Here is a 22779-nt window from a genome sequence, read left to right as displayed (position 1 = left end):
CTAGCTAAAGTACCACATCGCTTTTTAAATCTGAAGCGTTTTAATCGTAATTGGCTAAGATGGGCTCAAGATAATGGGTCGTTCGGTTGAATTTTGTAGCTAGCTAATCCAGAAAGGATTCGTTTTAGTGTTATTTTCTTTCTTAATCATTATTCCTTCTGCTGCTGGTATTTTCCTTTCCATTACTCTCTTGATGATGTGCACCCCAGGAGGAACAGCAAATGGGAACTTGAGCACAGCAATAAAGAGGGTAAACACTGACACGCACAAATCCTTCATTTATTCACTGTGTTTGTCGCTAACAGCTCTCAGCTGTTTCCTCTACAGAAAGTAAAGAACATAGGCTGACAGACGCTTAACAAGTAACTTATAATTACCATTGTTAGGGCAGTAAAAGTTGAATTCTTCTGCAAAAGAAACATTCATGCCTGTGCAAGCATGTGTATACCTGGGACAGTCAGAAGTGGATGGGGGAGAAGTCACAGTGAAAGGTGCTGTCAGACTCTGAGGCCCGGTTGTCCGTTAGCTGGTTCTGACTGGACTCTGGAGCCGGGTCGTACTCCGGTTTTGCGCTGCTGCTGTCGTGACCCGTCTTGGTGCCGGTGCTCTCCGGCCGGTCGGACCGCTCCGGGTTCTGATACTGGAGGCGCAGGCTGGAGACGGGGGGCAGCTGGAAGGTGGACATGGGGGCCGCGGGTACTCTCTGGGTGGCCTGGAACATGTTTTGCCCCGGCCCGGTCACCGGCCTCTGTATTGGGATGTAGTGCTGAGAAGAGACCAACCCGGTGCCAGCGCTGGTTCCATACTGGGTGCGGTGGTACATTGGGGGGGCGAACTGACCCGGCTGGCTGTAGACGTCATCCCACGGACACGCCTGGAATGTCGTGAGCCCACCTGTGTCAAGGACAGAGATAATCAGTGGAACAGCAAGGGGAGATTCTCAGGCAATCAGGCAACAAAGGGTAGGCCGGTCAAAATAAGAATAGGAAAGGGAGGGGCTAAGACAATTATAAATTGATCACATGCCTCAACTGGTCATGTGATCAGGGAAATAAGACATGGCGGGCTCTCACCGTGTACCCCCGACTGTGGCAGGAACTGGCTCCCGCTCTGCGACTGGAAGTATGAGTGCCCCCCCGCCGTGTAGGTCAGCACCCCCGCGCCGCCCCCCGTCCCGAACGTCAGGTAGGAGACGGGGTTGCTCTCCGGAGCGGTGGGCGCCAGGCTGGAGGAGGCGGGCAGGTAGGAGAGGCGGGGGTACTGGGAGAGGCTGGAGGCGGGCAGGAGGCCGGCGTGCTGCTGAGGGTAGGAGTTGAGCGGGTAGGGGAGGGTGCCGCCCTGGTGGCTGGTGTGGAGGTAGTGCTGCGCGTCCACCTTCACCGCGCTCCCCACTGCCTCTCCGTACTCGAAGAGAGAGCTGGAGGACCTGCGGGACACCACACCTCACCCACTGCTCAAAGCATCGCCCACAGTCTGTCTGTCTGTTTTGCTATAAACACCTCCTTTTTCAGGGTGAAAATATTCGGGGCTAGGCTTAAAATATTTGGGGCTATAGCCCCGAATGATCAGACCGAACGACGCCACTGCCCACAGCTCATTTCTCAAACAGAGTCCATGTCCACACCACTCCCAGGCCACCGCAGACACACCATTCTCGTCTCATCTCCGAATGGTTGGTTCGTGCGTATGTACTTTTATCAATTTGGTGAATAAAAATCGCAGCGTCATTAAGAGTAGCTGCCCAGGAGTGCCCCCCCTCCCTTTCCTCACCCAGTGCTGTCATTCTGCAGACAGTACCCCTGACTCTCCCTGCCGCCGCTGTCCGGGTGAGGCGGGGCGAAGCCCCTGTCTGGCGTGTCCAGGACGAGAGGCGCCAGGTGGTTGGGGGGGTTGTAGGACGTGAACAGGGGCAGGGTGGCGCGCCGCAGGGTGGGCGGGCTGAGCATCGGAGGGGGTAGGTGCTCGACTGCTGTGCCCCCTAGACCCGGGGCTGTCTGAGACTGCTGGCCCAGTTCCCCTCCTCCTCCCCCTGTTGGGAGGCAGAAACAACTCGATTTCAAACACAAATACAAGAATACTATGCGTACATGCAAACTCATACCATACACATGACACACACACACATATTACATTACATTATTGGCATTTACCAGACAGTCGTATCCACAGCAACTTACAGAGGTTACAGTTTTTATCCATTTACACTATTTACTACTACTATATACTATGGATATTTACTGAGGCAATTAAGTTTAAGTTAACCTTAAGGTTAAGTAGCTTGGCCAAGGGTACAGCGGCAGTGCCCCACCAGAGAATTGAACCAGCAACTGTTCAATTATGAGCCCTGCTCCTTACCAGAATGCCACATGCACACACGCACAGACACATTCTCATGCAATCAATCCAAGACATTGTTTTTCAGGACACTGCTGTGCATATTGACTGATCTTTACAATATGTGGATTGGCTGATATCATGTGCCAGTCTGAGATGAAAACAAAAGCTTGACATTCAAACCTCTGATGCAGACATACAAACAGACCTCTAACACAGCACACAAACACAGCAGTCACAACACAGATGCATTACAAACCCTTCACACAACTCACTGTGTAAACACACATGCTCACTGAACTCAAAAACAAACACGGTTTAATACAGCGGTTAGCTCAGGCCAAAATCCCTGTGGTCCCAAATCACCCCTAAAATTATTTCTAATGCATTACATTGACACTGAACTGTGGGACTAATCTAGCCAATCCCTTTCCATTAAGGGCCGGGGGAAACAGGAGAATACTAAGCAGGCGATGTGAACACAACCCCCAGCATGCATCGGCAACTTTTATGTAACCCTTACGTAACCCTTTCCAAGCCACAAACAAGCGAAGAGAGAATAAAGTAAGTTTATGAGCACAGACTCCCATTCTGGATTACACTGATGATTTTATTATCCATCTAGTTTACAGTTTACTATTACTGTCCACATTAGTTAATCACTCTCCTGTGAATGCAGATGTACTCGGATAAAATGGACTGCTGAAGGGGTACCATATCAGGGAGGGCTTTATTTGGCAAAACTCCAAGCGTTTCTGTACAGAGAGCCGGGGATCAGCCTGTCTCCGACTCAAGCTGCACATTATCCCGTTTTTAACTTCTCAACTTTTTTTTTTTTTTTTTTTTTTAAGGCTACTATGATTTAGTGTCCAGCTGGGGACAATTTTGTGGTCACGTCACACCACTGCTGTGCTCTCCGGAGCGCAATTCGGAACACTGCTCTGGAACTGCGAGGGGGAGGGCGGGGGTTTCGGGGTCACGTTCCGCCGAACGGCGCTAACGCGGGCCTGCCATTGGGCCATTTTAACGGTGTGTTAAGAAAACAAAAATGCTCACGTGGAGCACACAGCATGCTCTGGCCAGGGAGACGGGCCTTGTGGTTACAGCAGTAGGTAAACGAGATCTTGGAGACGGAGAGGTGCTTCCTGTACTGCGTCTGACTCAGCTACATAACTGGCTCAGATGGCCATGTGGTCAGGGCCCTCAGGATTTCACCTGAGGGAAAGAGACCTGGAAATTCCACACAATAATGGCTCTAAAGGGAGAAGTTTCCCTGAGAGAGACCATCCGGGTGATTATGGGAATCTTGTTACTCAGTATCTCTCTTTGTGCCTCTCTCTTTCTCACTTTCCCTCTCTCTCCGTCTTCCCCACTGCCTCTCTGGTTGGGCCTCCCTGTTAAAGAGCTGGAATGGCGTAATTACAGGGTGTGTCATCCAGGGGGCGTGCTCGAACGGCAAGCTGCTTTATACAAAGGAAATCCAGTCATCCCATCTTATCAGCAAGTGATAGAACTGTGAGGCTTTGTCAACCTCAAAATACACGGAACTATCACATTATTAGTGAATATGAAATATAACAGTTTTTTTGCTGCAGAAAGGAAAGTTGGTTTATATTAGTCAGAGATTGACAGCACCCACTATAGGATTTACAAAGCCTCACTTTCTGTTCACAAATCTGAAACATTCAGACCTGAGTTCAGCATTCCTGCAAGGTGGTGACATAACAGTACCACACAAAGGGCACACCTTTCTTTCTTTATTTTTTACCATTTTCCACATTTTAGAATAATAGTAACGACATCAAAACTATGAAATAATTGGAATTATGCACTGAAAAAGTGTTAAACAAATGAAAACTTATATTTTAGATTCTTCAAAGCAGCCAAAAAATTTAAAAAAAAATAATATGCATAGCTATCAACTTCACTATTTATATTTGTCTAAGAAACAAATTTCAAGCATTTAAGAATTTTAAGCAAGTCTTTACACTAAAATGTCTTTGAATGGATGTTTCCCATTATATTAATCAGGTGTGTCCAAACTTTTGAATGTACATCAGCCAAAAGACCTTGCTCTCAGCCGAGAACTGTCTCATTGTGGAACTGTACACATCCTGTCCCCGTACTGTCGCTATACTTGCTGTATGCACTTTTGTAAGTCGCTTTGGATAAAAGCGTCTGCTAAATAAATACATGTAAATGTAAATGTAAAAGGTATACTGCAGAAAAAAAAATACATTCACATTACTCTGAAAGAGAATGACATGGAAAAACAGTGGATAAAGATGTGGAGGGAATAAAGACGAGTGTGGTAGTTTTTCTAAAGGAGAATCTCCTCCTCTGTGCTGTGAAAACCTAAAGCTAGCACCACGCCCCCGCCCAACAAGTGAAAGCTGACGTGATGCTGGGTGACAGAGCCGTCTGAGAGAAAGAAATACGCAGCCTGCTGCCAATCATCTATATGTGACAGCTGTCAAGCGCTTTGCACTCAGGAGAGTTACGGTAATCGCTTTGATTGAGCCATCAACTCATTTAACGGCAGGCACTTATGCACTGGTCTCAAAGGAACACTACATCAAACACTTTTCTGGCATTAGCAACCATCCTAGTTAGCTTCCTTATTCTTCAGAGAAGAAGTATGCAACCTTTCACCCTAAATGTACCCAAAACTCTTTTGTTCCATTGGAACAAGGATCTTAGCACATCAATAACATAACAGATGCATTTCCTCATGCATTTATATGCATGTTGGACAGCTTCCAACTGATATACTGTCAAAACATTTTTAGACATTGGTACAGGAAAAGAGTGATATACAAATGTTTAAATTCTGACTGAATGGCACATTCCCATCAAACTGCATTCATATGGTCATAAAATAGATATACAATATGTACAGCCACACATAACCTAAATCTGGTAACAATTACTTATGTTGGCTTTACACATGTATCAATCAGTGGGAAAGACTGTAGTCAGTGTATTAGTACACAGAGTGTTTAAAGACTTGCATTGTTATAAGCAAATTATATAAAGTGAAATGATTAATTGGTCACTGGGCTATTAGCACTTCAGACTGCATCTCCTGTGAATAAGGCCCCCGAAGGGGACTGCATCATCAAGCTGTTTGCTTTCTCCACACTTCTGTGTCTGGAGATCTGTCTGGATTATGTGTGCTCAGAGGTGGCGCCCTCTGCTGGTGGGTGTAGTTACCAGTGGGGCTGGGGCAGTTGGGCAGCAGAGTGTTGTAGCGAGGCAGGACTTGGGTGGGCTGGGGGGCAATGCGAGGGGCCTGTCCTGAAAAAGGCCCTCCCCTGGGGAGAGAACAGAGGAACAGAAAGTAAGACAGAGACACACACACACACACACACACACACACACACAGAGAGAGAGAGAGAGAGAGAGAGAGAAAATGAGTAAAATGACTGGGTAAATTAACAGTAAAAATTTGAGAAAATTTGTACACCTCAGTTCTGGACACTTGTAAATGTACGGTTTTTCCACCTTTTTCAACCTATTTGATATGCAGTTGGCGATGATATAATTTGAGAAAGCTTTAAAAAAAGAGATAGAAAATTCTGGTACTGCCTTGTCATTCACTTCCGCACAATTTTGGTTTTTTGAAGAGCGGTTTGTTCTTCATCTCATCCTGTGTAACACGCCAGGATGGAGACGTCTGGATTGAGCAGATTCCCTTCATTAAAATGGGCTGTCTGACGTTCGTGCTGTACGTGCCCAGCAAGAGAGATCAGAAGAAGCAGACACGCAGCCAAAGTGAGCAGACAAAAATAACACACAACAAATGACTGTTTGTTCAGTTGAGAGCGTCCAAGCTGGTAATTACACAACCTACAGGCCAGCGCACACACATTCGCACAAACATACACAAACTACACACACATACGCGTGCGCGCACACACACACAAATGTGCACACGCACATGCACAGAGGTGCCCACAGATTCCAGTCCTGGCAGAGTGGAAGAATTAAGACACCACGACTCTCGACATGACAGAAACGGAGGAGGCAGGAAAGAATAAAAGATGGAGGGAATGTGTAGGAGTGAAAGAGAGCCGAGAGTGGGAAGTGTAAGCAGGCCAATACCGGAGGATAAGTGTAATGTGATTGCATTCCAGAGGAACTTAAATTACACAACACAATCTCAGATGAAAACCACAGCAAAAGACAACCAAGAGGAGGGAAAAACTGTATAATGCACATTTGAGAAGCTAAAACCTTTACATTTTGCACTTTTTTTGGAGAAATGACACATAGGATACAACTTAAGAGCTGACAGAAGACCAATAATGCGGGAGTTTAAAAGAGTAGTGGCATATCTGTGTGTGGGAGAGAGGTGTGGCAATCTCAACAAGCAAGCATGGGGGGATGAAAAAATATCTGTAAAAAAGGCTGTAAAAATATCATCGTGCTCATATAATGCAAGCAGGTCTGGTGGTCAAACACATTTACAGTGAAAATAAAGTATATGGCATTCAACTCACAAGATCAGTCTGAATTCACTAATGGAGAAAGGGGTGTCTGTAAAATAGAGGAAGGGGTCAAAGGTCAGACGCACCTCTGTTTTACTGTTTTAGGTGAATGCCCACGTAAACCGGGGGTGTTGTGATTACGACAGCATACTTTCAGACATGTGTAGAGTGAAGGACGGGCACTGCATTACTTTGCCGAGGGGGGAGAGGAGGGGGTTCCTATGAGGTCAGGTCAGAACCACCAGAAACTACCACAACCTTACAGACCAAAAAGTGAAAGGCGGGGTTCCGTTTGAGTCCAGGCAAAATCAATCACTGTTTTCCAGCCAATCCATGTCAGCCAACAGACCGACCGTGTCGCACCTGGTTTGCTGGGCAGAGAGCTGCAGGTGGAGGGGGCCAATAGTGCCGAGCGCACCCTGGCTCTGCTTCTTCTGTCTCCCGCTCGTCTTGTCCAGCTTCCGCCACTTCGCTCTCCGATTCTGGAACCACACCTCATGAGAGGGAGAGGAGGGAGAGGAGAGAGGGAATGGCGCATTACAGAGGAGCCCGGAGGGAAAACGCATAGCTTCTACCGGGAAGAGGGGGGAAAAGAATATCTGTAAAAATATCAAGGGGAGGGAGACAGCATGAGAGGAAGAATCAAGAGAAGAGGACATGAGAAGAGGGGTGAAGATACTCTTATGTGAAGCACAGAAGAGAAAAAACAGCTAAGAGTAAAAAAAACAAACAAAATGGAAGACAGACTAACCATGATCCTCTGGGGCGTGACACCAATGGCAACTGCTATCTCTTTTCGCTTCTCACTGTCCGGGTAGTGATCGTCCTGAAACAAGCGCTCCAGCTCCTCCAACTGCTCTGAGAGGTGGGAGACCGACACATATATGGCAAGGTCATTTTAGGTCATGCTATGTCAAATATACAGTCAGGTATGTGTGACATTCAAAGGGATTCATGAAGTCTTGAATGGTGCTATGAACAGGGCTTGAATAGTGTTACGCTCAGTGGGCTGGTCTGGGCACGTTGTTAGCCTGGTCTGACACTGTTGTTCATTCAACTTGAATGGATACACTTCTGCTCTTTTTCGCTGGAAGTCGCTCTGGATAAGAGTGCAATGCAACGTAATGTAATGTAATGCCTTACCAGTGGTGTAGAGGGTGCGCATCTTCTTCTTGGGTTGGGGGGGTAAGAGCGTTGGGTCTGTGGGCTCCTCCAGCCTCAGAGCCTCACCTCCCTCCCCTACAGCACCCAGTCCTGGTAGGGCGGGGCACTGCAGGAAGGCCCCCTGCCCGCGGGCTGTGTAGCGAGTATAGCGCCGCGTGGTGTACACCTGGGTGAACTTCACCTGCAGGGGCTGGAAGCTCCCCAGGTTCACCACCTTGGGCGGCAGCTTGACCGGGGCGTTGGGCTCCGTGGTGTGGAGCAGGGGCGGGGGCTCGGCGGTAGGGCTGCCACCGCTGCGGGCCCTCTTCAGCGGGCGTGGTGGCTGGGTGTGGGTGGGGCCGGAGGGCGTGGTATCGGGGCAGAGGTCGTCAGCAGTTTTGTCTGTTGCCTGGGCGGAGTCAGAGCACTCCTCAGCGGCCAGTTCACACAACGCTGCTTGGCCAACGGGGCTGTCTGGGTCTGCGTGTCCCACGCCTGTTTCCTCTTTGTCCTGCTCATCTTCTTTCTTTACCTCAATTTCTTCCTCATCTATTTCCACCACCTGCAGCTGCTCTTCCTCCTCTACTGCCTCCTCCTCTTCCTCCTTCTGCTCTTCCTGCACTCCTGTGTCATCTCTCTCTTCCTCATCCTCGGTGTCCCTGGGACACTGCTCCTCCGTAGCATGACCCGCCTCCTCCTCACAGAGCAGGCTGGCACTGTCTGTAACAACACACACACACACACACACACACACACACACAGACACACACACACACACACAATCAATTACACACACTTACATATACATAAATACCCTGTTATGGTGTATGTACCCTGTCTTGTCCTACCCACATAAACCACTCATAAGTCAGAAACACTGAAATGCAATACTCCACGCATGTGCACGAGGTACGTCTTTTTAAAAAGTAATTGTCTATTTATGTTCAATAATGAAAAATTCCTGAAGCAAGCCCAACAAAATCAAACACAGTACATGGGCACAAACCCAGTGTGCCCCCACACCCACCCCTCATGTTTGATAAACTGTTCATGACAGTTAGATCCATTTTGATTAATCAATTGACACATTCTAAATGATAAAACCTACAGAGGACCCACAGCCAGGAACCGAATGATATTAAAATGAAGATAACAATTAAAAGGGTATGTTTTCCTTTATTATTGTACTTGTATTTTTGTCACCTGGCTTGACAAGTCACTAGTCATTTGTGTAATGTAGCTGTTCTGCCGCTTTGTCTGAATTACCAAATCATAGCGACGTCTGACATATTGCTAGATTGAAATTCATTGTGTTACTTCATTTCCAATTTCACAGCAGCACACTTTGCCAAAGATGGCAAAACTGGGGTATGGCTGAAAGGATGCCTCTTGCTGAGAGAAGTGCAGTGTTTGGTTTATTAAGGTCAGCGCTTATTTCCATAGAGTTGTTATAAGAAAGAGGGGTTTGTAAAGCTGTGTCCCCATATATAGAGACCACCAAGCTGATGTGACATCTCAGGTTCATTAGAACTGTAAGACTGTTACAATGCATTGATCCAAGTATATACAGCACTGACTGATTGATTAAACTCTGAGGGACAGGCAAACTGATGACACGACCGACGCTTGATTTCTCAGTGTTTTTGGATTGTAGACATTCCTCCATGTCAAATCTTATGTTTACCGAAATACATTTCACTCATAACTACAAATGAAGCATGAGACACAAAAAAAAAAGAGTTACAGCAAAAATAAACAATTATAATATACCAGACGACTCTTTAATATTGTTACTCAGAAGAATCTCTGTGTGGAAGCCTTCTCTATCTTTACGGCTCTTATCTCATTAATTGCCAGGGTTTTGGCATTACCGCAAGGGTCCACTTTGAGATCTGCACTTGCATGAGACGCATCTCTCACGTAGCAGGGGTTTTTGGATCAAAACAATACTACTATACTGACTGTGCCAATCCACGCCCAAAAACAAACGGCCACACCCTTGCTGCACATGCTTACTGCAAACCCGCAAAAAAGCATGGTGGAAAATTGCAACTTCGACGCAGCTGCCATTTTTCCTGTCTGTGTGGGCCTCAAACAGTAGCATGCTGCAACAGGGAGTTGCACCGGCTTTTAGCACCTTTAAGATGGATACCTCAATGATTTAAGTGCATATTCCTGATACCTGGACCCTTACCTCACAAAACAGAGCCAGGTAATCTGTGTTCCTGGAGGATCACAGGGCCTCCTGGCTTTCATTGCGCGTCAGCATGTAACCTGAATTTCTAATCGGATGAAAAATCAGCTCATTTAGTTTCCGGCCTGTAGTGGTGGTTTATTGGTGTAAATCAATAGCTGCTTGGAAGGTAACTTAATCAGCACCTCATTTGCACCTGGAGCAGCAGGTGTGGCTCTTCAATCAGTGATTTAAATCTTGAGCCAAGACAACAAAAACCAACAGCCTTCCTGGCCCTGCGAGGACATGGTTCCCCTACTGTTATATGAAAAGCCTTTGTTAATGTTTTCAATTTAATACAAACACATATCAACGCACATGTGTAGCAGTCTCGGTTTCAGAATTTCTATAGCATTCTGAGGTAAACTTAAACATCACTTCAGTGCTACCATCCATTATATTCAATAACAGAGCTGTTTACTGAGCTAAATCCAGGCCTTGAACAGCAGGTTTTGGAATCACTGTAGTAACACATTTACACCTGGAACTCAGGGTGAACAGGCCTTCTGTCCTACTTGCTCACACTGCAGACACATGCTCACATCTACAGTGTTTGGGGGTCTTCCTTTCAGCTGAAGTCTTCATTACACAATTAGAGCCATTGAATGTATAGGGAACATGAATTATCTCCTGTCTCAGGAGTCAGCCTGGCTGAAAAGCAGCCCCATATGCTTCATATGGATCTACCAGGGCCAGGGACAGGACAATACTGATGACTTTACATTAAACCATGCAGCCCATCAAAATATGCATGTCATACATTTATGGGTTCGGGTCGGGTGTCAGTGCCACCAGAAGAGTTCACAATAAATGCTCTTTATTATATAAGCAATCAGCAGCAGCTAAACAATAATGTCTAATAAACGCAGTTTCTCCAACAAGTTCCACGAGCGCTGACAAATTCTGTAATTTTCTATAAAGGTTCAATGAAATTTAATTCAATCTCACGCAAACTGCGCATCCAGGTAATGCGATGATTGTTTACGCCAAATCGATAATTACGACATGTATGGAACAATAACTCAATTTACTTACCAGAGTCGTTCACTGATTTGTGGTCTTCTTCCATTTCGAATTACCTGCAAACACAAACGGTCACTCCAACTAGCAATAACAATTAAAACCTGCATATGGGTACAGTCCATTACACAGTTGAGGTGGGGGAGAGACTCGGGGTATAATGCCAATGATGTCTTAACTAGATGCGGATAGCAAGGTTAACATTTGAACACTTATTCAATAGTCCGTCAGTGAGAAAGTAAGATGTTTGAATGATTCAGATAATAGAATATCCCCTCGATGATAAATGGTTTCATCCAATTAATTTAAACAGATGTACCCACATTAACTCAATGGTCAGCTCACTACACTGAATAAGTAGGAGTCCTGGGATATTTGGCCCAGTTTATAGGCTACGCTTAAATACAATAGAGACATATTTCTGTTATGTGTTTGATTTACATTTTGAATTAGATTCATGCAGAGTCTGCTCCACAAGGGCAGAGAGCACCAAGCGCTGAACTGTTTACGATGTTGTTTGCGTGTTAATCGAAATCGACTGCGCCTAAATAAAACCCTAATTCAAGATGAGTTGCGAGCGGGGCATATGTTCTCGTGTACTCTTAGACATCTAAACCAACTAAAAAATAACTCGGTTATATTGATAAGGTTAGACGTTTAGTGCAATTGCACCTAAGGCTTCGATCGATCGGATTAAAATGTAAATGACCACTGTCTCTGTTTATAAGATTAATTCCATACACAGAGCAATGTGTCCAACTTGCACCACCCCAATTACCCGAGTTGGTTACAGTTGTCTTTACGACCCCTGCCAGACTCGCTTCAGCTTGATGCAGCAAATTTGCCACCATCATTTACTTTTGCTTGAACCAGGGTATTAATCACAGAAGGCGTTTACCACCACATCGCCAAGCTTACCTGGTTTCAGGAGGCCGAGATATCACTATTGCGTCGCATAGCTGTCGTGTTATCGTACTCATTGCTTTCAGACCAAGTGACAATTGCGTAAGGCCTCCCAACGAGTCCAAGTACAGTCAGGATTGCTTAAGTTTAGAGTCAGAAGTCTTGATCTGCTCTAAAAATTATCTTATTGCATGTATTAGCATTATGACATCATTTGATTATTTGATCAGTAGCATCACATAATTGGACGTGCTAGGATTTGGTAGGATTTATGTTTGATTTCATGTACGTGTTACAGTGGAGTCAAATTATTTGTCAATTCAAAGTGATTACTCAGTCAGTTTGACGTTCAAATATAAACTAAACTGGATTTTTATCACTGTTATCATTGTTATTTTCTCCTTCATTCAATGGATTCTCTTCCCAAGGGTGACTTTCAAGGCGATTATGGCAAGCCACATAAAAATAAGAGCTGCAAGAACAAGGGAAAGGACACAGAATAGCAGGTCATATATGAAAAAGCAGGTAGCTAGAAAACCAGTCATGATGTAAGTATATAAATATTTTGTGATCTAGAGACTGGATATTATGATCTAGTGACTGATATAGGGTACTATACTTGGCTTCCCTTGTCTAGTAAATTCATTTGTGGTAGGGCTTGAATAGCGTTATGCTCACACTCACTGGTCTGGGAGTGTTGTTAGCCTGCTCTGACACTGTTTCTCATTCAGCCTGAATGGATACACTTCTGTTCTTTTGTGCTGGAAGTCACTCTGGATAAGAGCATCTGCTAAATGAATATAATGTAATATAAACAGAGACAAGCATATGCATTGTCTCTATTTATATTACATTTCATAACAAAGAAAGTGCCAAACAAAAAAATCACAAGAGCATTCACAAGAGTATAAGAACATTCACTAGAGCTTTATTAACTTACATCACACCGGCATACTGACAGTGCTTAACACTGATCCAAAAGGATGCACTGCGGCTCTTGGGGTGTCAGGATGTATTCACAGGATCAGGGATCCAAGGTGCTGTTTGAACAGATGGGTTTTTGGGCACTGGAAGAAAGATTGTGGGTTCTGTGTTTCTGACAGTTGCAGCCCATTCCATCATTTGGGGCAACAGTTAGAAAAAGAGGCAATTTCGGGTTGTGAGGATCTAGTCTGGATGCAGGGATTGCCAGGAGACCAGAGGTTGGAGACCAGAGGAGGGTAGGCCTATTAATGAGGGAGCACATTAGAAGAGATTGCTTCAAAAAGGGGATGAGGAGAAAGGATGCCGGTCCAGATGGCATTAGCCACAGAGATTCCTTTTACTTTTCTATTTGTGTCCCTGGGCTGTGCCAGAATTCCCTCCGCAAGCCGAACTGAAGGCGATCTAAGGAAGTCATGTCTGCTGCTGTGCAAAAAACGTTTCACCTGAAATAATTACGAAGTCTGGCAGCACAGAGCGCTCCAGAGGTTACGTTCAGCTTCACGTGTACCCAACCTTGCAACAGAATTGGACAGTTATATTGTGATTACAACATACGACACAAATAGCATACATCACATTGCATCCGTGATTGCAATGCAATTTCATCTCAAAGTGTACATGACGAGGGAGGGAGTTTAATCCTGCCAATTCTAAATATGAAACAGTTTGTGAAGTCATTGCATATAGTATATGATAATGATGGCAATTGTGCAACAGGCTATGGTTTGAGCTTGAGCTTCACTCTTCACTTTGTCTAGAACCTTCTATGACATTGGTCCTCACTGTGGCATTAGATGAGGTATGGGTATATGTCCATCAAGTAGAGGGGATAGATGATGCCTTTGCTGTTGCTCTTCCAAATATTCATTAGATGGAGAGGGATACCAACGCGACAGAGAGAGAGGGAGACAAGGTGAAGGGGAAAGAGAGAGGGAGGGAGAAGGAGAAAGAGAGGGGCAGAGGCCTTGATAGGAAAAAGGGGATGGAAATGGAAGGCTGGAAAAATGGAAAAGAGAAGAAAAAGGGAGAGGTGCATTAGTATGGATAGAGATGGATAGAGATAGAGGGGAAAAGAACAGAGGGAGACAGAAAAATGAGGAGTGAGAACTGCATATTACAAGACAGATATTGAGAAATAGAGGGAGGCAGGGAGGAGCAGAAAGAAGAAGGGGGGAGGGGGGGAGTTTGAAGGAGAGAGAAAGCTCCCTGCGTAGCCAGCTCTAATTATAACCCCCAGACGTGAAAATAAGCAATTCAATTTTAGAATGGATTTCTGCGGCTGCACGGAGCCTCGAGCGGGGTGAGGAAATGACATCAGTCCCCTCCCGAGCGAGAGCTGCCGATCGGCACGGCGTGATGTGGGAGGCGACGAGGACGGCCCGCTGCGAGGAGCTTCACAGGCCCACCCCCCGTCGTCTGCAAGATACATGCTTTTTTTTACCGTTTTAAAACCTGAATCCAACAGCAGAGCATTTTTAGATGGGGGTTTTCGATACTCTTTCCACCCCACTGCTATGAGGAAACCTTCGATTTTGGCGCTACGCTAAGGTGGAGCCATTCAATGATCTGATCTTCTAAGGTCTGCATATGTGAGCTGACTACAGGTGTGGAGCATGCGGTTTTAAAATGAAACTCTTACTGCTGTGCTAGACTCAACAACCAACACATTGGTGCTATTTTGCGATGCAGTAATTGAGTGATGCTGTTGTCCTGTTTTGGCTGTGTTAACTTTCATGCATAAATACACCTCCCCCTTGTACCCAAACTCCAGGTTGTAATCAGGATTGTTGACAGCGGTGTGATACCAGTGTGTGTACGCAACGGTCGGTGTTGTCTGTTTTGGCCTAGCTGGCCACAAAACGAGCAAGTATAATAAGAAAGCATAACGCAGTATTCTGAAAGCCCATCAGCCGCTCTTGCGTAAGTAATTCTTGGATAGGGAAATGTCTTGTTTTGTTTTCTGCAACATTCCCCAACGCCCCCAGAACTGCAGTGACACAGATTACCACAGAGTCATTCCGACATTCTTAATTGTGCATGTAGAAAACATTCCAGTCGTTTGCTGTGCAATGACAGTGTCAAATAGGCCGGCCTCTCCCTGTTCCTACAAGGGAAGATGGAAACCACCCATTTCCATGAGGAGTTCAGCGGAAGCATTACCACACCTTGCCAGCAGAGGGTGCTGGCCAACGGAACCCCACCCCTTCTATAGGAAGGAGTGAAAAGGTATATGAGTTATTGAGGGAGAATAACAAACAGAAAAAAGATTGATATGGCAAAATGATACAGCTGCTAGATAAATTGCGTTGCTGATTCAGATGTCAGGAAGAAGTTTTTCTCCTCCCGGAAAAACTAGGCTCTTAAGTTGCATGTATTCAAGTGAAGAGGGAGTATGACAGTGACCATGTGTGGGAAAGAGGATGAGTGAGTGCCTTAGTGTTGGTTTATCTTCAGCCTTGTGACTTTCCATCTGTTCTTTCAATCCCCGCCCAGTCCTTAGCCTCTTTGCTGATTGGATTTCATTCATATCCATCAAATTCCCTCAAACCTCAAGTTCCCCCCCAAAAGCCAATGAAATTGCAGCAGACACAGCGGTACCCAATCAGGCCTTTTATTTAGAACAGAGTGGCAGATTAGTGACAGGACCAGCAGAGTCCTCACAGACAAGTAAAACAATAAAACAACAAACTCAGATTTTAAAAATGCGAATGTATAAAAACACAATGGGCAATAGAAAGAACATATTGCCGTTCCAGTCTCAGTGAGCCCCTGTTAAGATGTGGCACAGAGATGGAAAACTCTCCTCTCATTTGGCTATATTCAGGCTTATATGGGTACAAACACCTATGTTTTTTCACATCACCTTAGAAAAGACAGCAAACATATAGAGAAGTTCATTCGCAAAAAAAAAAAAGAACAAAACAACCAAAATAAAACATCATTCATACTTCTGCGAATGTATATAAATCGAACCGTTTCATATCTAAAGTGTGAGTGACTTTGACAAAGTTCTGTACAGAGCGGAGACCCCCGATTACAAACTGTGTAATCCACTGCAAGAGTGTGTGAACGCTATAAAAAAAAAACATTCCACAGTGAGGTGCAGCTCTGTCTCGAGTCACACTCAGGACAGGTGAAGTCTACAGGTGCAGTCTACATTTACACAGGTGAGTCTACAGGCAGGTGGCGGTGAGCACTCACTCAGGTGAGTCTATGGACAGGTGGAGGCGACACAGGTGAGTCTAAAGGGCAGGTAAAGGGGGTAGATGCAGGTGTGAGACTCAGATTCGGAGGACAGGTAAAGTGTAGATGACTGGGTATGAGAGATGTAAGGGGGGATTGGGTGCTACTACCTGACAATGGAAGAATATCAGATCTGCTAGACCAGGTGAGCGCACCTGCTCCAGGTACATTCCACCCATGTGATGACCCCTCATCTACACTTACATCCATGTACAACACACACACGCACACACACAAGGGACAGACACATATACCTATCATAACAGGTAGGCCCCTGCACTATGATGTCAGAGAGAGATACATACAAACTCTCCATCTCCTGTTCTTTCACTCTCTCTCACTCTCTCACACACACACACACACACACAAACAACCTGATTCACACTTGCATTTGCCTACAGTACTAAGTATAATATATAAGCTACAAGTACATCTGTACTGTTATGGTTATTGTTACAATCTTTAAAATAGAAAAAAAAGTTACTCCCAACCACCCCCCGAGCCTTCGCTGTCCAAATACTGCCCGAATGTTGCCCAAACGTTGTTCGAACGCCTGTTAACGCCTGGCAAAGCATTGGGGAAGTGTTGGGAAAGAAGCCAGTCAGGTCTATCAGGCAAGGTGATGCAAATGCAGGTCTTAAAACCGGCAAGAAACTCAAAAAAACAATAAGAGCTTGTGCTTTTACACAACAGTGAAGGAGAAAATACTGAGATGATTGAGATATGTTATTTCTGATCTCTCAGTGATGATGACGATGACAGTGATGATGATGAAGATGACGATGATGACGGTGCGATGTCTTCAGTGTGTATGGCTATGATATGTGTGCGTCTGTGTGTGTCTGGAGGGGGGCAGAGGAACCCCCCAGCCCTGCACTTTCAACACACGTAGAAAAAGATGGGTAGAAAGGTGAGAATAGAAGGAAAAAAAAGGAAATTAAGATATTTACATCAATAAAACTTTACTGCACAGCTATATAAATTTCCTCCTGTTATATTATACTTTACGTTTTCCTTCATGTAATATTGATATATTATTGATCATTATTACTACTACTGATCATGTGTTCATTGATCATCTCTTTTTTTTTTTTTTTTTACAGCACAGAAGAGGCTACCGCACTCTGGCACTGTGTGGACGGACGGGAACCCCGCCCTCGCGAACAGAGAATGTTCTGGCAACGTCACAACAATGTTATTTGAGCATGTTGGGCTCAGCCCTGCTCAGGTCTTGTCCACAGCACCCGAATAGTATTCACAGAAACACAACAGGCCCACACCACGTCCTGCTGAAGACTAAAACCCCCCACCCCCCAACCAAAAAAAAAAAAAGCCAGAGTGAGGGATTCTGGGATTAGTTGTGGTGAGGGGTCGCCTCGCTTAACAAGCATGAGTCAGGCCTACCTCTTTCAGCCAGCCTCACATGTCTGATGACGACCATGACCTTACGTGATATAAGTATGCAGGGACCACCGATATACACAGGGAGGAGCCTGCCCAATTGTCCCTTGTGTGAGGAGGAACGCCTACTACAAACTGACTGGGTGCCTGGATCACCTGCTGCGTTTGATTGGTCGGTCTTTGCGCATACATTATATCAGTTCAGAGTATGGCTGTCACCACACGTCGTCAGACCTTTCCCATGGCCCGTGAAAAGAGGCAAGGGAGAGGGGTCCAACCATGGCGCCCGCACCTGTGCAGGTACAAGAATGTCACACCAGCAGGGGGCGACAGTGGGAGGTAGCTAACAGATGTGTGTGTGTGTGTGTGTGTGTGTTTGTGTGTGTGTGAGTGTGTGCTGTTCAAGGGGGAAGGGGGTGTTTCTGTGGGCAGCCAGCTTGAAGATTACATCATCTCTGGGCCACACGGGTGTGCTTATGGTCAGACAGCATTCTCTCCCCCCCCCGCTACCCCCCCACCATAAACACACAAACACCTGGCACACAGAACATTTCCGACTCCCTCGCGAGAGAGAGAGAGACAGACAGAGACAGAGCTGGAGCTGGAGGCGGGGGGGGGGGGGGGCACAGATGGAGTGACACAAAACACATCTGGAGTAGAGGCTTGTCCATCACTGCCCTGACCAGGCCTTCACACACCAGCCAGGGCACTGTGTGGTCACTCCAAACCCCCTGTGTGTCTGTGCAACTGCTCAGACACATCCCCCTTCAGCCCCACTCCATTCCTCCTCTCTCTACCCTCTTACCTCCTGTCTTTTTTTCTCTCCTCTTTGTCTCTCCATGTCACCCTCCTCTCTCTCACTCTCTCTGTCTCTCTCTCTGTTGAAACATCACCATTTCCACGATGTAAAACAACAACATTGTGCTGGGACCGGGATTAAAGAGCTTGTGTTGTTTGTTTTTTGTGTATTTTTTTTTTACAAAATAATCATATAATTATATCATATAACAAGAACTATTATAATATTAATAACAACAATTACTTTAAAAAAAAGAAAAGTTTTTTTTTTCTTCCTGTGTATGTGTTTGCAGTGAATTTTTTTCTTATTTTAAATGTTTTTTTTTTCCTGTTTCTCCTTTTGTTTTAAGTTCAAAAGAAAGTCCATGGAGTGATGCTGCAGGCACTCTCAGGGGGGTTTGGTGGGGGTGGGGTGGGGTGGGGAGGAAACGCAGAGACGAGAGACGAGAGAGAGAGGAGTGGAGAACAGGAGGAGAGGAGAGAAGAGGAGAGGAGAGATGGAGGCTAGGGGGGGGTAGGTGGCAGGCTCTTAGTGTTATGCATAGAACTCCTCCTGCTTGTCTGGTTTCTGGTAGGTGACGGTGGCCTGCTTGGGCTCCTCCAGGGTGTAGCTGCCCTCGTCCTTCTTCTTCATGCGGTAGACCAGGAGCATGACCAGGAAAGCGGCAAAGAGGGCCCCCACCACGCCCCCCACGATCACCGCTGCAGAGGCACCGAGAGAGAGAGAGAGAGAGAGAGAGAGAGAGAGAGAGGCCCAGTCACACACTGTAGTGCAAACTATATACCATATGCAGTACACTCTACAGCTCCACAGCAGCTAAGGAGAGAGAGGCAGAGGACACGTGGACACATACACAGATGCAGAGGGACACACAGATATAAACACACACAGACACGAACACACCAACATGTAGACACGCGGATACACACAGATACACGCTCACTGTCTACACAAATACATACACAAATACAAACACGTACAGACAGACACACACACGCTGGGAAGGAGGCAGCTACTGTCCCGGGAACGACCTCGCTAACGCCCTGATAAGGTCTCACTATAATGGCACTCGTCACTACGCCGCAGTGCGTCGCTACGCTGAGGTGCGTCGCTACCACACGCTACAGCCCAGCCGCCCATCCTGCGTGTTACCTATCACCAAGAAGTCTGCAAAAACCACAGCCAGCAGCCCTCCAATCAGAACAGCTGGAGGAGAGACACAGGAGAGGAGCATCAGTGTGGACAGAGTGGGAGGGCAACCAGAGGGAAATGAAGGAGGCAGTGTAGCATAGTGGTTAAGGAGCAGGACTCGGAAACGGAAAGGTTGCTGGTTCAATTCCCTGCTGGGGCACTGCTGTTATACCCTTGGGCAAGGTACTTAACCTACAATTGCCTCAGTAAATATCCAGCTATATAAATGGATAACATTGTAAAAAAAAAAAAAAAAACTATAACCGATGCTCTGGATAAGAGCGTCTGCAAAATGCCAGTAATGCAATGTAATGTAATGTAATGTAATGAAGGAGTCCAGGGAGTGGTGCTGAGCTGAGGGGAGGGAAGCAGGGAAGGCTAAAGGATATTAAAGGAAAGAGGGACAGAGGATGAGAAAAGAAGGAGGGGAGAAGAGAAAGAGAGGTGGAAGGAATGAAGGGATGGACTGAGGGGCGGAGTTTAGAAAAAGATGAGGAGGAATAGAAGGACAGGCCCAGGGTCCTTCAGGCGCTGACAGTCTCTAGATGTACTGGGTCTCCCTTATGAGGCGTTCTGTATGCTCTTAAAACAGGGACAGCGCTGACTGTGATGAAGGACCTGTAATACCCTCCTGCATGCATTCTGCTCCTCCAGCAAGAGACAGACAGAGAGGAAGGCAGAGAGAGGGACGGACAGAGAGACAGACAGAGACAGAGAGACAAGCAGACAGAGAGGCGGGCAGAGAGACAGCTAGACAGATAGACAGCCACAGAGGCAGACAATAAGACAAAACATCAGTGTGACTCTTAGCTACGCTTACAGTGTTTCAGTATCTGCAAATTTCTATGTGTGTTTGTAGAAGCATGTATGTATATGACTGTGTGTATGTGTATGCATATATAGAGTGTGTGCGCGCGACTGTCGGTGTGACTGAGTGAGTGTTGTCTGTGTGCGATCGTGTGAGTATGTGAGTGTGTGCGAGTGATGTGAGTGTGAGGGTATGTGTGACAGTGCGTCTCTCACCTATCAGGACTTCCTTCCTCTCCAGGATGTTCTTCTGGGGCAGCTGGGCGGCGGAGCTTCCCGCGTCCACCGTGTTTCCGATCAGATCGGACTCCGGCTCTGTGTCTGCCACTCCCTTACCACCTCGCCCCACCTCGTTGCCCTGGCGACTGTCCTCCTCCCGGATTTCAAAGTCTCCGCTGGTGCCCGCGCCTGCCACCTCGTTGTTGAGTCCATCCTCAGGAGCACGAGACTGAGGGTAAGACAAAGATAGTCAAAAGGGTGTTAAAGCCTCTGACGTTTCAACAAGACCCCTGTCACTGCTAATCACTCACTTACAGTACCAGCCAAAAGTTTGGACACACCTGATTAAGATAATGGGAAACATATTTTGGTCTAAAGACTTATGCTTAAATGCTTGAAATTTGTTTCTTAGACAAAGATAATAAAAAATAGTGAAGTTGATGCCTATGTGTGAATTTCTTTCAAAACAATTATTTTTTAAAAAAATATTTTCTGCTACTTTCAAGAATCTAAAATGTAAGATAGTTTTGATCTGAACACATTTTTGGTCACTGCATAATTCCATTTGTGTTATTTCATACCTTTGATGTCTTTATTATTACTCTAAAATGTGGAAAATACTAAAAAGAAAGAAAAGCCTTCTATGAGTGGGTGTGTCCAAACTTTTGACTGGTACTGTACATAGAGTAGTAGTAACTATTACAACATATGGATGTTGCACATAAGTGCTACAGCCCTACGGTGGATGTCCTAATTCAAACCTGCAAGCTGCCATTGTTGTGCTGACCTTGTTTTTGCTCCCTAGCCAAAGTGTCCTGGTGTTCTCGCAGGATTATCAAATCGCCACGTGCCTTTGGAGATAAGCATGCATCTCCCTCCCGATACTGTGACTTCCTCAGCCATTCCTGTATTTATTTACTTTGTGTTGGTCCTAACAAGGCTGCCTTCTCTCTGACTTTAAATGGGGGCAGGCAAATTATGCATGTTTGAATTCAGCCAACAATGCAGACAGTTGACTGGGCAGCAGTGATAAGAATGGTTGGCTGGACACAGATAATAGAACCATTCAACCACGACATCAGTGATGGTGATAGTTGACTGGGCTCACCTGTACTGTGGAGGTGAGCTGAGGGCGTGTGCTGGTCTCTGTGGGTGTAGCCTGGCTGGGCGTGGTCTTCGGGCCACGTGGCCGCAGTGGGGCGGTGCTGGGGGGCACGGTCCTGGCTTTGGCAGGGGTGGGGGTAGAGGGGGTGGTGGTAGCTGGGGCAGCAGTCGAGGGTACCGGGGTAGTTGTGGTGGTGGCCAGAGTGGTTGTCGGGGCCGGTGTGCTCGGGGTGGTGTCTGTGACGGACTCGACTCGGCTGGTGGGGATCGGCTCTGTCGGGTCCACAGGGATGAACACGTCCTCCTCCTCTTCCTCTTCCGTGGTGGTGCTGAAGTCCTCCATGCTGCTCGTGAGCACCGTGCTCTGCGCTGGAGTGGTGGCAGAGCTGGTGGTGGCCATGGGAACTGCAGCAGGAGACCTGGGAGAGTCTGTGACCAGAGCGCCTCTGGCCCTGTCTCTCTCCCGTTCTCTCTCCCTCTCTCTTTCTCGTTCTCTCTCCCTCTCTCGCTCTCTTTCCCGCTCTCGCTCCCTTTCCCTTTCCCTCTCCCTTTCTCGTTCCCTCTCCCTCTCTCTTTCTCTCTCCCTCTCCCTCTCTCGTTCCCTCTCCCTCTCCCGCTCCCGCTCCCTCTCCCTCTCCCTTTCTTGTTCCCTCACCCTCTCTCTCTCTCTTTCCCTCTCTATCTCTGCCTCCCTCTCTTTCTCCCTCTCCCACTCTCCCTCGCTCTCCCCCGTGGGGGGGCTGCTGGGCTCAGCGGCGGGCGGGGCAGAAGGAGCGGGGGAGGTGGCCTGGGTGGTGGACAGGGGGAGGGGCTCCTCTGTGGTGAAGGACACACCCACCGCTGTGGGCCTCATCTCCGTTTCTGGAACTAGAGAGAGAGACAGAAAGAGAGAGTGAGTGAGAGAGAGA

General features: G+C 46.6%; 1 protein-coding gene across 1 annotated transcript in view; it reads right to left on the bottom strand.

Moving 5' to 3' along the window:
- Positions 1-18997: 18997 nt before the first annotated feature.
- sdc3 (syndecan 3) overlaps positions 18998-22779 on the bottom strand; it is a 30953-nt gene continuing 27171 nt past the window's right edge. Inside the window, exons 3-5 of the mRNA XM_036515748.1 lie at positions 21876-22738; positions 20765-20996; positions 18998-19251 (exon numbers count right to left, since the gene is read on the bottom strand). Of these exons, the coding sequence (XP_036371641.1) occupies positions 19085-19251; positions 20765-20996; positions 21876-22738 (1262 nt within the window). The 3' untranslated portion in view covers positions 18998-19084. The remainder of the gene's footprint in view (positions 19252-20764; positions 20997-21875; positions 22739-22779) is intronic.

This window comes from Megalops cyprinoides, chromosome 21, assembly GCF_013368585.1.
Source record: "Megalops cyprinoides isolate fMegCyp1 chromosome 21, fMegCyp1.pri, whole genome shotgun sequence".
NCBI classification, from domain to species: Eukaryota; Metazoa; Chordata; class Actinopteri; order Elopiformes; family Megalopidae; genus Megalops; species Megalops cyprinoides.
Note: the sequence above shows the minus strand (reverse complement) of the source record. Positions and strands in the feature narration are given on the sequence as shown.